This window comes from Geotrypetes seraphini, chromosome 2, assembly GCF_902459505.1.
Source record: "Geotrypetes seraphini chromosome 2, aGeoSer1.1, whole genome shotgun sequence".
NCBI classification, from domain to species: domain Eukaryota; kingdom Metazoa; phylum Chordata; class Amphibia; order Gymnophiona; family Dermophiidae; genus Geotrypetes; species Geotrypetes seraphini.
In genome coordinates this window covers 409,951,116-409,966,454 of record NC_047085.1, presented here as the reverse complement: position 1 = coordinate 409,966,454, position 15,339 = coordinate 409,951,116, and the positions used below count along the sequence as shown (strand labels likewise).

The following is a 15,339-nucleotide window of genomic DNA, read 5'->3' as shown; positions in this document are numbered from 1 at the left end:
TGGAAGACCAAAAAAAAAAAAGAAAATCGCCACGAAGGTAAGGGGGAGGGAGGGGAGCTGCCGAAAGACATCTAGTAATCCTTGCAGGCTTGACTGTGCAGGGAATTATTTTTGTAAAATCATGTTTTGTTATGTGACTGACATTATTTAGACTTTAATTTCTATGAATGAATAGAATGAAAATGATATAAAATTGCTTGCTTGATTTTATATGTTTGTGCTGAAGGGAAGTGAGGCTTACCGGCCTATAGTTTCCTGCTTCATCTCTGCAACCACTTTTATGAATAGGGGCCACATCCGCTCATCTCCAATCCCCAGGAACCACTTCCGTCTCTAAAGAATATTGGATGACTGTAGCATCTTGGAGTAGCATATCACTGTGTGACAATATTGCATTGCATGACCAATTTTTTTGGCAGAATTTTATTGTAATATTTTGTAAGATATTTTATTTTGCATGTTGCATAATGTTAGGAGCCACCTGCCTATAGATTTTGATTGTTTTGAATATTATGAGAAATTTTATTGGGTTCTTCTTGGGTATAATAACATTAAATAAGAACCCCCCAAACAAACCCAAAGACCACATTCATGTTGACTTTGTTTTATGTTTAGGTATAATTTGTCTTGTAAGGAAGTATGCATTTATCTTGTGGGAAGTTTTGTGTGATCATGTGGTGCCTATTGAATTTGGTACACTGTTATTTAAGAATATTTTCTCAGCAGGAATAGTTGTTAATCTAAACTCTTTGACTTCTAATAGTTCTGGTTCTGATTTATTCAGTGCATTTAGATATGATAATTTTTTTCAGATTTAATAATTTGAAAGTTATTTCTGGTTCTTGTCAAATAAAATATAGTCCTGGCACACTGTAGTTGTAACATCGATTGCATAATACAAAAGCAATTACAATATTCCAATGAATGCATACAGCTTCATAGAGATGGACTATTAAGAATATTTACTGCTGAAAAATAGTTTGAAATAATTCAGTTGTATTTGTAAACTTTAATGCTTGTACTGAAGATTAATATTTCAAAGTTACTACCTTCTTTTTTATTTTTTGCTATGGACTGGCACTTAAAATGAAAATAAATGTTGTTCAAGCTGTATGTATGTCATACAGATTTGTCAGTGGCAATCTTAATGTATTTCAGATGGAGTAATTTGTTTTCCTTTCTAAAAGGAAGCATGGCTTAATGTGTCCTATATAGGAAATCCTTTGGAGTGAAAATTGTGAGATCAGCACAGCTAGAGGTTTAGAAGATTGCAGGAAAATAATCTATCCTATGCGTTCAGAGTGATATATTTTAAACTGGAATATTATGGTAAATACTGCAAGCTAATTTGTGCTAAACTTATGATGCAGTGCAGCTTTTATTTTTAATCAAATGAAAAAGTATAAGTTGGGTTACAGATTTGATTTAAGTTAAATTGATTTAAATTACTAGTCAGGAAGATTGTTTAATCACTTTTTCTAGTAAAAATGAAGTATATTTGTGTTATTTGATATAACCTTAATACATATTCATCAGTACTCAGATGTAGATTTCATTTTAAGAAGATGGTAATTTAATGCTATACATTTGAAAATAATTATTTTTCAGATTAATTTCCATGAAAAATAGAATTCTGATTTGCTTATTTTATTATTTAGTGCCATAGCCAGCATGTACTTATGAAGTCTTTAGGATGTGAGCCAGTTCCAATGTAATTAATCTTGGATGTTTAGAGAGATTTTTGCCATGGCTTGTTAAAATATCATTGTGACTAAATGTGCTTTTATGATTTGGATTTTAGATTTATTGCTTACATTTTATTAAATCTGACTTGGCATAATTGTACTTCTGTTACATAAGTTTGTAAAATAGGTGAATATCCCCTGGTCGCGAGTTGTTGCAGAAAATTGTCAATCACATCTTTTCAACTCCGCCTCCTTCCCCAGTGTACTGTAGTGCTTGCTTCAATTTTTTCTTTTGCAAGCGAGTTGAGAAGTTTTGTTCTCATCTGATCTCAGTTTTTATTATTTTTTGGATACTTTTTCCGGATTAAGAGTCTTCGGTGCCATGAGGTCCCCAAATTTGAGGCAGCTCTGCCTGGGGGAGGATGCAGATTCCAAGTGGGCAGTCAGCAACTTGCAGGCAACCTGCTAGTGTACCTGATGAACTGGTCTGCTTTGTGCAAGTTGGAAGCTTGGGGTCTATTCCTCTGGGAGCTAGCTTGCTTTGACTTATCAGAGGCTGTGGGGCCCCAGTTTTATTCCTGTGGTACTAATTGGTCGCATATTTTTACCGACCTTCATTGCATAATGAGGATTCATAGGGGTGGAGGTTTCAGTCAATGTCGGACCGATTGGTAGCCCAAAGATTTCCAACTGTGGACATTTGTGGAGTTTTCTGAGGAAGAAAGTCTTCTCCTTCCAGTTAGGCTGCAGAGAAAACTAATACAAAAAAGCACCAGCGCAGCAAAGTGAGTACATGTTGTTCTAACCTATGGGCAGAATTAGTGGGTGGATCCAAAATTTTTATTTGTAAAGGTTCCTGGGGCCATACCTAGGTTCCCCTTCCCTAAAACTCCTTTCCCAGAATTTTTTGAACTTTGAGGAAACCTCCTGGGGCCATTTTTGGTACAATTTTGCTGGTGGTGACCATCTTGGATTTTTATTAATCTGATTTTAAAAGCCTCTATCTGCCTCAAAACCCCTTGATTTTGCTCAAAAGTGTCTGAGATGAACTTATCAGGCCATTCTGACCCCATATTATGCCAGCTTTACGCTGGATAGCCGGCTGAGGAGCATACGTGTTCCACATACCGCTGAACAGGTGAAAGGGGTGGGAACCTTGGGCTTAGCCTTCCTGGAATCCTCTAGGTCTGGAGAGCTGCTTTTGGGTCTGTTTGAAGAAATCCCTCCCAGAGACCCTAAAGAGCAAACCCACCAAACGTAAGTGTGTGATTGCTGCAGACCCCAAGAGAACCCAGTCTGAGTCTCTTCAGGGGTCTATAGGGCCACCTGTTCAGGGGTTTACCCCAGATTTTGTTAATCTCCTCTGGAGAGCTTATTTATGAGGTCCGGGATGTTCTGTGCTGCCTGTGGGTGCACTGGTGGTGGACTAGAGAGACCCTCCTCCCTAGAATTTCTCCTTGCCACTAGGGGACCCTCCACACACCCAGAGCGACCAGATGGAAAAAGGCTGGGAGGATTGGAGGTTGGACTCCATGCATTTAATGTCCCAGGTAGAAACGTCTCTCCTGGAGGATTCCGGTTTCCTTTATGGGATCAGTAGTCAGGAGGCAGTAGTTTCCCTTGACCAATGAGAAGATCCATCAGTGAGGCATCTATTTAGGTCTGCTACTGTGCCCCATGTCATCATAGGTGCGCTCAGGGAGTTATAAGTGGAAACTCAACAACCATCTACCTCAACTTTGTCACAAGTGGCACTGGTATCCAGACCACTTCTTTTCTCGCACACCCAGATATCACTTGGTTAGTCACTGAACAATGGGAGACTCTGAGGATTCCTTAAAGATGGCCAGGGCTATGGCTAATCTTTATCCTATGGCACCAGAGTTTCAGAAGCTATTTAGCCAGCTGAAAGTGGACTCCACATTGCTCAAGTGAAAAAACACACCTCCCTACCTAGTGAGGGAAGTGTGACATGCAAGATCGCAAAGTGGCCATAGTCCTTAAGAGACTATTAGAGGTGCTAGCTTTGGGCATCAAGGCTGCAGCAGCAGCTTCGTTTGTGGCATGTGCCTGTCAGCTATTTCAGCTGGGGAGCCCATTGCGATGCTCATCCGATGCAGGACTTGTGGACTCCCCATCAGAAGAAATGGTCCATAAACCAGTTGGAACTGAGAGCCATTCAACTGGCATTATGGTAGATGGAAAATTATCTAGAAGGCATGGCAGTCAGGGTCTTCTTGGATATCGCCATGGTGTTGGCCTATGTAAACTGACAAGGGGGCACAAGGAGTGCTCCTTTGTGCCTAGAGGCTCAGAGATTGTTCCAGTGGGCGAAAGTTCATCTCCAGGTGTTCTCTGCAGCCCATGTGGTGGGAGTAGAGAATGTTTAGGCAGATTTTCTCATCTGGCAGACCCTGAATCCAGGAGAATGGACGTTATCTCAAAGAGCTTTCAACCTCATTGTGCGACACTAGGGAAGACCGGTGATGGATTTGATGACACAGCCAAAACACGAAAGTGGAGCAATTCTACAGCCGCAAGGCCCAGCCTGGAAATGCCAATTTGGAAATGTTGATTCAGCTGTGGCTGTAAATGTGTTTCTACCGTGGCTCTTGGTGGGGTGGGTCATTCGCTGCATTACGTCTTACCCGGAACTACTGTGTTTCCCTGAAAATAAGATCTACCCCGAAAATAAGCCCTAGCATGATTTTCGGGGTAGGTCTTAATATAAACCCTACCCCCAAAAATAAGCCCTAGTTGTAGGCAGCCGCTTCCCCCACCCCTCCCCATGCCCCCTCCGTACAACTGAACCGCTGAACCCCGCCAACCGCGACCATAAATATCTTCCGGCAGAGGAACGTTGGGCCAGCAGCACTTACAGGCTGTTTTGCGGCCTTCTCTCTGAGGCCTTCTGTGTGCCACGTTACTGATGACGTCATCAGTACACAGAAGGCACCAACGAGAAGGCCCTGAAGCAGCCTGTGAGTGCTGCTGTCCCGATGCTCCTCTGCCGGAAGGTATTTATGGTCGTGGTCAGCAGGGACCGGTTGGAAGGGAAGGATTGAGGGTCAATAGGGGTTCGGCGGTTCAGCTACGCGGCGGAGGTGGTGGTGGTTGCTCAAGGGTTCTTCTGCACGAGGGATGAGAGGGAGGGGAAGGATGGAAGCTGGGCATAGGGTTCTGCCGCACAGGGAGATGGGAGGGATGGAAGGATAGAAAGATGCTGCAGAGGGAAGGCACAAGGGTTAGAGGGGAGGAAAGATGTTGCACATGTGGGGGAAAGGAAAGAGGAAGAATTGGGATGAAGGAGAGGAAGGGAGAGATGATCATGTACATCAGGGGTGTCCAACTTTTTGGCTTCCCTGGGCCGCATTGGCCGAAAATTTTTTTTCTGGGGCTGCACAAACACTAACACTAGCCGATGAGCAAAAAAAAAAAAAGGTTGAGCAGGTCCCAAATTTGCAATCACTAATATAGAAGATGTACATATCTAATAATAAACCTTCATTAAAGGGACACTGTGGAGAGGAACCCAAAAAAGCAGTAATACTTACCCTGACTGAGTGATCCCTCTATGTGTACCGCTGACAGTGGGAGCAGCCACAGGCCTCCGCATCCCCATTCTGATGAGCAAGGATGCGTGGATACTTGCTCCTGGTTCTCCCATTCACTTCTATTACAGCTATGGTGAGCCTCTTCAGAGGTGAACCTCATCAGAGCAGGGATGCTGGATCAGCTGTCAGCAGCGCACATGGAGGATCGTTTAATCAGGGTAAATATTACTGCTTTTTGAGGCCTCCCACTTTGAGCTTAGGCTCACTCAAAATGAATATCTCCCCTGCTGTAGCTAGTAGGGAACCCCAAGCCTCACATAAGAACATAAGAACATAAGAACTGCCATCTCCGGATCAGACCCATGGTCCATCAAGTCCGGCGATCCGCACACGCGGAGGCCCAGTCAGGTATACACCTGATGTAGTTTTAGTCACCCATATCCCTCTATGCCTCTCATAAGGAGATGTGCATCTAATTTGCCTTTGAATCCCAGCACAGTGGATTCCTTGATAACCTCCTTTGGGAGAGCATTCCAGGCGTCTACCACTCGCTGCGTAAAACAGAACTTCCTGACATTTGTCCTGGACTTGTCCCCCCTTAGCTTCAAACCATGTCCTCTTGTCCGTGTCGTGTTGGACAATGTAAATAATTTATTTTCCTGCTCTATTTTATCGATGCCTTTCAGCATTTTGAACGTCTCGATCATGTCCCCTCGCAGCCTTCTCTTCTCAAGGGAGAACAGTCCTAGTTTCTTGAGTCGTTCCTCATATTCCAAGTTCTCCATACCTCTTATTAACTTCGTTGCTCGTCTCTGCACCCTCTCTAACAGTTTTATATCCTTCTTTAGGTTGGGAGACCAATGTTGGACACAGTATTCCAAGTGTGGTCTGACCATTGCTCTATAAAGCGGTATTATGACTTTCTCCGATCTACTCGTGATTCCTTTCTTTATCATGCCTAACATTCTGTTTGCTTTCTTTGCCGCTGCCGCGCATTGTGCCGACGGCTTCAGGGTCCTATCTATCAGTACACCCAGGTCCTTTTCTTGTTCGCTCTTACCCAGAGTTGCGCCTGACATTCTATACTCGTATTCCTTATTCTTACTACCTAAATGCATTACTTTGCATTTCTCCACGTTGAACTTCATCTGCCATTGATCTGCCCATTTCTCTAACTGATACAAGTCGCTCTGGAGTTCCTCGCTATCCTCCTGCGATCTGATTGCCCGGCATAGCTTTGTGTCGTCTGCAAACTTAATGATCTCACTGGATATTCCGTCTTCCAGGTCATTGATATAAATATTAAATAGGATCGGCCCAAGCACGGAGCCCTGGGGCACACCACTAGTCACTTTCTCCCAGTCTGAGAACTTTCCATTTATGCCCACTCTCTGCTTTCTGTTTTCCAACCATTTGCCTATCCACCTTTGTATATCTCCCTCTATTCCATGGCTTTGTAGTTTCCTGAGAAGCCTTTCATGTGGAACTTTGTCGAATGCTTTCTGGAAGTCCAAATATATTATGTCCACCGGCATTCCACTATCAATTTGCTTGTTCACGGTCTCGAAAAATTGAAGTAAATTCGTCAAACATGATTTCCCTTTCCTGAACCCATGTTGACTGGGTTTCATCAAGTCGTGTGTATCTAGGTGCCGGACTATGCTATCCTTGATCAGTGCTTCAACCATCTTTCCAGGGACAGACGTAAGACTCACAGGTCTGTAGTTGCCCGGTTCCCCTCTCGATCCTTTTTTGAAAATTGGCGTGACATTCGCTATCTTCCAGTCTTCTGGTATCTGTCCAGTTCTGATTGTCAGATTGGCAAGTTTCTGCAATAGCTCTCCGATTTCAACCTTCAATTCCTTTAAAACTCTCGGGTGAATTCCATCCGGTCCAGGGGATTTGTCACTTTTAAGTTTGTCGATCTGGTAGTATATCTGGTCCAACTCCACTTCAACTGTGGTGAGGCTGTCTTCTATTACTCCACTAAACACTTTCACTGCTTCTGGTATTTTAGCGGTATCCTCCTCCGTAAAGACGGACGCAAAGAAGGAATTTAGTTTGTCAGCAATTTGTTTATCTTCCTTGATGTACCCTTTCCTTCCCTGGTCGTCCAGGGGTCCCACCGCCTCTTTTGCGGGTTTTTTCCCTTTCAAGTTCTGCAGCTGGCAGCAATATTGCAGAGTGGCTATCTTCCCTCCTCCCTGCCCCCCCCCCCCTTGGCATTCATGTATGCATGAAAGCAGTGGCAGCTTGAGGATTTTGCCATTGGCTGCAAAGTTTGGAGATTTGGGGTTGCAAGACTGGAGGAAGATGTCTCTAGTTGGCAGGGTTTGGGAATCCCCACTAGCTCAAGTATTTATAAATAGAATTCAGGCAGGGAGAAACTTTGGTGCCCATCCACTAATTATGGGTTCCAGTCCATCCCCCAAATCAGCTGTATATGACTACGGCACTGAATACAAAAATAATTGTGATGCACATATCACAAAGCTAACACATTCCAGTTAATAAATTCAAAATAAAACAATTTTTTTTCTACCTTGTTGTCTGGATGTTTTGTTTTTCCATCATCTTGGTCCCAGTTTCTCTTTCTGCTTTTTGTCTGTCTTCAACTAATTCTCTTTCCAGTGTCTGCTGTCCATTTTTTTCTCCTCTTCTCTCATTCTATTTCCTTCTTATGCCTGTCTCCAATGTATTGATTTTTCCTTTTCAGCTTTCTTAAGTTTTTCTTTTCTTTTTTGCCTCTATCCACTCAAATCTTGCCTTCTTTCTCACCCTTCTTTTTTTTAAATGTTCAGCTTCCTCTTAATTCTCCATCTTCTCTCAGTTCCTAACTCTCCCATTTCCCATCTCACTCCTTTCCCAGCCTCCTATTTCCTGCTGTCTACTCTCCATTACCACATTTCTACCTTGTACTCACTGCTCTGTCACTCATCTTGTCATCTCCCTTTTGACCTCATCCAGCTGGCTCACCACTTTAAGAATCCCCCTCCATCTCTCCTTTGGTCAGGCTATAATTCCCTGTCCTTTTCTTTCCATCTCCTATCATCTTCTTATCACAGCTATTTTCCCTCCTGCCCTCCTATGGGTCCATCTCTGCTCCTCTATCACCATGGTCCAACATTTTGCACCCTCTCTTTTCTGTTTTTCTTCTTTCCTCCCCACCTTGATGCTGAACAATGAAATGGAGGGGAAAAAAGAGAGATGCTGCATTTCTCTGCCTTCCATCCACAGACTTAATATTTCTCCCTCCCTCTCTTCCATCCCCAAATCCAACTTCTCTCCCTTTTTCTTTCCAACTGCCCCCATCCCATCTCTCCCCCTGCCTGCCTGCCTGCCTTCTCCAGGTCCACCATTTTTCCCTTTCTCTTCCCAACAGTTCTCCCTTCAAGTATCTCTTTCCCTCTTCCTCCACACTACCCCAGGTCCAACTTTTCTCCCTTCAGACTATTGCCTACCATCTCTCTGTCATCTGTTTCTGGTCCTATAAGCTCTCTCCCCATATCCAATTTAGCACTTCTTTTAATACCCTCCCCCTCTGTACTTAAAAAAAAAAAGTCCAGGAGGCTTCCTCGGCCCAGTATGTTCTTCCCCTTCTCTCTCCCCAATTGCACCATCTCTTTCCCTCTCTCAGACACCCAATTCTCCCTTTCTATTATCTCCCTCACCTCTACATCTCTTTCCTTCACTCCCTCCATTCTTCCATCTTATGGCTCATGCTCCCCTCTATCTTTCCCTTCATTCTGTCTCCTTCACAACTGCCCCCAGCCCTCTCTGTCTTCTCCTGAAGGGCTAATGCTGCTGGTGTCTGTAATTCCTAGTTCCTAAGCCCGTTGATGTTTTGGGGTTTTTAAACATAGATAGGAAACAAGAAAAACACAAGGATCCCAATCTCATGAAAAGTAACAACCAAACAATAATGTCCCACCAAGCACAAGAACTGTTGAACATTTTTAAGAGAACAAAACAGAACCTCCTCTTCCCCACCCCCACCCCCCGAGAGACAGCTCAATGATCCCCTCCCCAGTACCTTCCCCAACCACCTAGAAGACCAAGTGGAGCCCCTAACTCCCTTTATCCAAGCCACAGCCCAACCACCCAGGAATCCAATCACCGCCCCCTCCCCCCATCACCCCTCAGTTCTAGCACAATCCATTCCCTCCACTGCAAGAAATCGACCCCCACACCTCCTCAAATTGCTGCCAGCGCCGAGTTAATAAAGCAGATAGTCCATAACGCTCACAGACCCAGCCTAATTTCTCTCTCATCATCGGCAGGGTAGGCACCGTTGAGCTCTTCCAATGAAGGGCTATCACCATCCAGGCAGCTGTGAAGGCCAAACGGGCCAACCTGTCCTGCGTGTCCTCCACCCCCCCAGGCAGCACCCCAACAATGCTCGAATGTGTTACCATCTTGCCAGGTGCCTCGGTGATGCGGTGTTTTCTGTCTTGCCGGTGCCCTCATCCACCTTTCTGCAGCATTTGCTGAAAGCCGCGGTCAGCGACTTCCATGCGCCTCCTGTGGCTGATCTGGAAGCGTTCCCTCTGATGTTGTGAGGAAGGCCTGAAGCAAGTTGTAAGCTTCCCTTCGTCGCTGACCCGTCTCCTTTAGCTTCCTTCCGTTGCTGCCCGTAGCGAACTCCTGCTCCGGTGCTCGAACGTCGAACGTGTGCATGACGACTTCCCTTCTCTTCTCCTCCCCTCCTCCCCGGACCGTAACTTCCGGTTTCGGAGGGAAGAGAAGGGAAGCTGGCACACACACCTTAGAGCCCCGAAGCATGAGTTCGCTACGGGCTATGGCGGCAAATCTCCAAGCCGGTGAGAGGTAGGTTTTTAAAAAAATGTCGAGCAGCGGCCGCAGCTGCAGGATTCGCGATGGATGGCAGCCGGGCAGTCATCTAAATTAGCCGAGCGGAGCGCCTGGCTAAAAGGCCCTAGGGAGAACACTGGGTCTGTTAATGTAATGTGAAATGTTTTATGGTTATGACACTTCCATATAACTTTCTTTTCATGTTTTTTTTTTTTTTTATAGGTTGCTATGGTGTGGATGGAGAAAGTGATTCTATTATGAGCTCTGCTTCAGAAAACTCCACTGAACCCTGGTTTTGTGATGCTTGTAAATGTGGTGTGTCACCTAGCTGTGAACTGTGTCCTAATCAGGATGGTATTTTCAAGGAAACAGATGCTGGCAGGTTTGAAATAATTTTTACTTTATAGTTTAATAGAACTTTTTTTTTTTTTTAGTATTAGTAGATATTGTTTACTGAAGGTAAACTTCTGTGCAGTATTCTACTGTATATTGTTTCTTATAATGTCTGTTATCCTGTATGAATGTCATATGTTTTTATTCTTTCCAATCCAATGGAGGTTGGTAAGAATTATACCAGAGAGGTCAGGAATGTCTATCTGATGGCAGAGTATCTATCAAAAACTGTAATGGAATGAGATTAAACTTTGCATGAAATTATATGCATGGGGCATAGGGCCAGAGACATATAGGGGACATACATGGGGATGGTATATGGACACAAGGGGGCAATGCAAGATACATAGGGGAGATATTAGAAATGGGGAAAATAGGAACACACAAACGAGATGGTTTGTGGGGATGGGATGGGGACTGAGCTCGTATACTCGGGCGGCTTGTACAAATTACATTGTAAAGCGCCATGAAGGTAAGTGGGAGGGAGGGATTGAGATGGTCGGACTGTGCGAGAGGGTGCTGAAGGGCGATAGAAAGGAACAGACGCTGAAGGGGGTGGCGAGAGGGAAGGGTGGTGGTGGAAAGGAATGGAACAGCCACTGAAGGGGGGTGGAGAGGAATAGATGCTGAAGGGAAATGTGGAAGACAGAGTGGGGAGAAAACGCTGAAGGGAAAAGGGGAACAGAGAGTGGGGAGAAAACACTGAAGGGAAATGGGAAACAGAGAATGGGAAAAAGACACTGAAGGAAAATGGGGAACAGAGAGTAGGGAGAAGACGCTGGAAGGGAAGAAGACAGAGATGCCAGACCAATTGGGGGGGGGGGGGCGAAGGGAGAGTCACAGTAACAGAGCAATGGAAGATGCAGAGAGAAGCCAGACAGTGGATGGAAGGAGTTGAATGTGTGGCGCAGTGGTTGGATCTACAGCCTCAGCACCCTGGGGTTGTGGGTTCAAACCCCGCGCTGCTCCTTGTGACCCTGGGCAAGTCACTCAGTCCTCCATAGCCCCAGGTAGGTTAGATAGATTGTGAGCCCACCGGGACAGATAGGGAAAATGCTTGAGTACCTGATTGTAAAAACCGCTTAGATAACCTTGATAAGTGGTATATCAAATCCTAATAAACTTGAAACTTGAATGAAAAGATGAGGAAAGCAGAAACCAGACATCAAAGGTAGAAAAAAATTTGCTATTTCTTTTCTTTCTTTCTTTCTTTTTTTTTGCTTTAGGATAAAGTAGTATATTAGTTGTGTTTATAAAAATTTATAAACAAAGCCCTGTCAGCTGATCATCTCTTTCTCTAGTTCAGCAGCCAGAACTTTTATTTATAAGGAAGGAATAAGCTAAATATTGTAGTACTGAGGCTTGTATGGATGCTACAGGGACAGTAGTCGCGGGGACGAGGCGGGGTGGGGACAATGGTGACGGGGATGGGGCAGGGGCAGGGACAGTGGTCGCAGGGATGGGGCGGAGACAGGGATGGTGGTCGCGGGGACGGGGCGGTGATGGGGACAAATATTTTCCCTGTGTCATTCTCTAATGATGAGTTAAAAGATGGGCCAAATTGGACTTGGTGGGGGGGTTACAGAGAAATAAGCCCCTCTTTTAAAAAAAGCCCATATTTTTCTGTGGGAGAAGGAGTTCTAACTTCTTTAGCACTGACATATATTAATGCAATGGAAGGAAAGTTGGCATGCGGGAAAAACTGGTAAAAAGACACACAGGGTTTGGAAATATGCTAAATTGGAGTAGGAGGTTCCAAAAAAATAAGCTACCCTAAATAAGGCCCAATGCATTTTTATGGGAATATGAAATCCAACTTCTGTGGCATAGAAATTTAGAGTAAAATGTAGCAGTTAGAGAACAGGAAAGGGCAGTTTTAAAAGATGAAATTTCCTACTCTTCAAAAGACCCAAGTTGCCCTGTCCTCAAAAATTATCTTCCAGCAATTGTCCCATTTCATAAAATTGCTGGCCTGCTGTTAGTGCTCTGTAACCTGTCGCTAAAATCGACTGTAGTACCTGAAGTTTGGAGGGTAGCCAATGTTACGCTAATTTTTAAAAAGGGTTCCAGGGGAGATCTGGGTAATTACAGACCGATAAGCCTGACTTCAGTGCTGGGCAAAATGGTGGAAACAATTATAAAAAATAAAATTGTGGAACATATAGACAAACATGATTTAATGAGGCAGAGTCAGCATGGATTCAGCCGAGGGAGATCTTGCCTCACCAATTTGCTTGACTTCATCAAAGATATGAATAAACATGTGGATAAAGGTGAGCAGGTTGCTGTAGTGTATCTAGATTTTCAGAAAGCTTTTGATAAAGTTCCTCTTGAGAGGCTCCTGAGAAAATTAAAGAGCCATGGGATAGGTGGCGAAGTTCAGTTGTGGATTAGGAATTGGTTATTGGAGAGAAAACAGAAGGTAGGGTTAAATGGCCATTTTTCTCAATGGAGGAGAGTAAACAATGGAGTGCCGCAGGGATCTGTACTGAGACCGGTGCTATTTAACTTATTTATAAATGATCTGGAAATTGGAATGACAAATTAGGTGAGTATATTTGCAGGTGACATTAAACTGTTCAAAGTTGTTAAAACACATGCAGATTGTGAAAAATTTCAGGCAGACCTTAGGAAATTGGAAGACTGGGTGTCTAAGTGTCAGATGAAGTTTAATGTGGACAAATGCAAAGTGATGCACATTGGGAAGAATAACCCAAATCACAGTTACTGGATGGTAGAGTCCATCTTGGGGGTTAGCGCCCAAGAAAAGGATCTGGGTGTCATTGTAGACAATACGATGAAACCTTCCACTTAATGTGTGGCGGTGGCCAAAAAAGCAAACAAGATGCTAGGAATTATTAAAAAAGGGATGGCTAACAAGACTAAGAATATCATAATACCTCTGTTTCACTCTATGGTGTGACCTCACCTGGAGTATTGCATTCAATTCTGGTCTCCTTAGCTGAAGAAAGATATAGTGGCAATAGAAAAGGTTCAAAGAAGAGCAACCAAGATGATAAAGGAGGTGGAACTCCTCTCATATGAGGAAAGACTAAAAAGGTTAGGGCTCTTCAGCTTGGAAAAGAGACATCTGAGAGGATATATGATTGAAGTCTACAAAATCCTGAGGAGTACAACGGGTAAATGTGGATCGATTTTTCACTCCGTCAAAAATTATAAAGATTCACTCGATGAAGTTACAGGGAAATACTTTTAAAACCAATAGGAGGAAATATTTTTTCACTCTGAGAATAGTTAAGCTCTGTAACACATTGTCCGAGGTTGTGGTAAGAGCAGATAGCATAGCTGGTTTTAAGAAAGGTTTGGATAATTTCCTGGAGGAAAAGTCCATAGTCTGTTATTGAGACAGACATGGGGGAAGCCACTGCTTGCCCTGGATTGGTAGCATAGAATGTTGCTACTCTTTGGGTTTTTGCCAGGTGCTAATGACCCGAATTGACCACCATGAGAACGGGCTACTGGGCTTGATGGACCTGTGGTGTGACCCAGTAAGGCTATTCTTATGTTCTTATATACCCACCTCACAACTGCCACACCATCCCACAAACTGCCCATTGCCCCGCCCTACCACTCCACAAATTGTCCTTTCCCAAAAAGTGTCCTCTCAACTTCCCCACACCCAAAACTATCCCCTGTAATTGCTTCGCCACTTTGTATACTGGTGCCATCCCAACATTTATACCCTGCAACTGCCACACCACTATACTGTCCCCACCCTCTAACCACTTCCACCTGCAAACTTCCACGCTACAACCTCTCCCCCCAAAAAACAACAAAAACTATTCCACTGCCCCACCACCATGCAAATTGTTCTCACCCTCAAAAGCCAACCCCCTGCCATCATCCTCTAAAGTATCTCACTCCTAAAACCTATCCTACTTGCAATTGACAGAACATCCTACAAACTGCCCCCTGCAATTATTCCAGCACCCAGGAAATTTCTCCCACCCTCATAGTATCCCTACAAAGTCATTGAAAAAATGTGCTTATACATTCTACCCTCATGTTTAGGGTGACCCTGTTAGATTTGCTCAGAACTCAGCTGGCAGTCCTAACCTCTTGTCTTAGCTTTATTCAGATCTACAGAATATTACATTTAATATTCAGAATCTAGAAAGATAGATAATGTCTCAACATTTTTTCTGAGTTTATCTCCCTTAGCTTCATATATGTAGTTTCCCATCAGTCTCATCCTTACCATATGATTGAGTTTGATCTACTTGCTTGCATTGTAGCTAGGAACACAGATTGTAGGTAGTATCCAGCCAATGAGAAACAGCAAGGGGTGAAGGACTGGAAGGCAACTCTAATCACAATATAGATAGTTGAAAGTGGTTGGCTAGGAGCCAAGGCCCTACAAAAATTGAATCTAGCATAGCATAAGCACCTAGAGAATTTGAGGTTATATCTAGAGATGGATTTGTTTGGCCATTCCATCCCTGAGTCACAGGAAGGGAGACTGTGACATTTCTGTGTTGTAGAATGAAGTTTTTCATGTAATGAAGAGTGAAGAGTGTTGAACCCCCTCCAAAAAATGGACCAAAACATTTCTGTGGGAGAAGCAGTTCCAAAAGCTGCAGTATATGCACACTGATTCATTGTATGATTGAGGAATGGCTCCTCCTTTATCATCCTGCTAAACCAGCCCATATGAATGGGTTATGTCCTCTTGCCAGTAGATGGAAGCAGGAAATATTAACAATAAGTAACAAAGTTCCTCTTGAGAGATTCCTGAGAAAATTAAAATGCTATTAGATCGGAGGCAATTCTTCTATTGTGGATTGGGAAACTGGTTAAAAGATAGAAATGGTTGTACATAATTCTAAGGAAGTGATTGACCACCTAATGTAAAGAAGAGTTTGTAATTGTGATGC

At 43.8% G+C, this 15,339-nt stretch overlaps 1 protein-coding gene across 1 annotated transcript in view; it reads left to right on the top strand.

Annotated features, from left to right (window-relative positions):
- PHF14 (PHD finger protein 14) overlaps nt 1–15,339 on the top strand; it is a 677,625-nt gene that overhangs the window by 108,874 nt on the left and 553,412 nt on the right. The window contains 1 exon segment of the mRNA XM_033931008.1: nt 10,274–10,433. Within this exon segment, the coding sequence (XP_033786899.1) occupies nt 10,274–10,433 (160 nt within the window).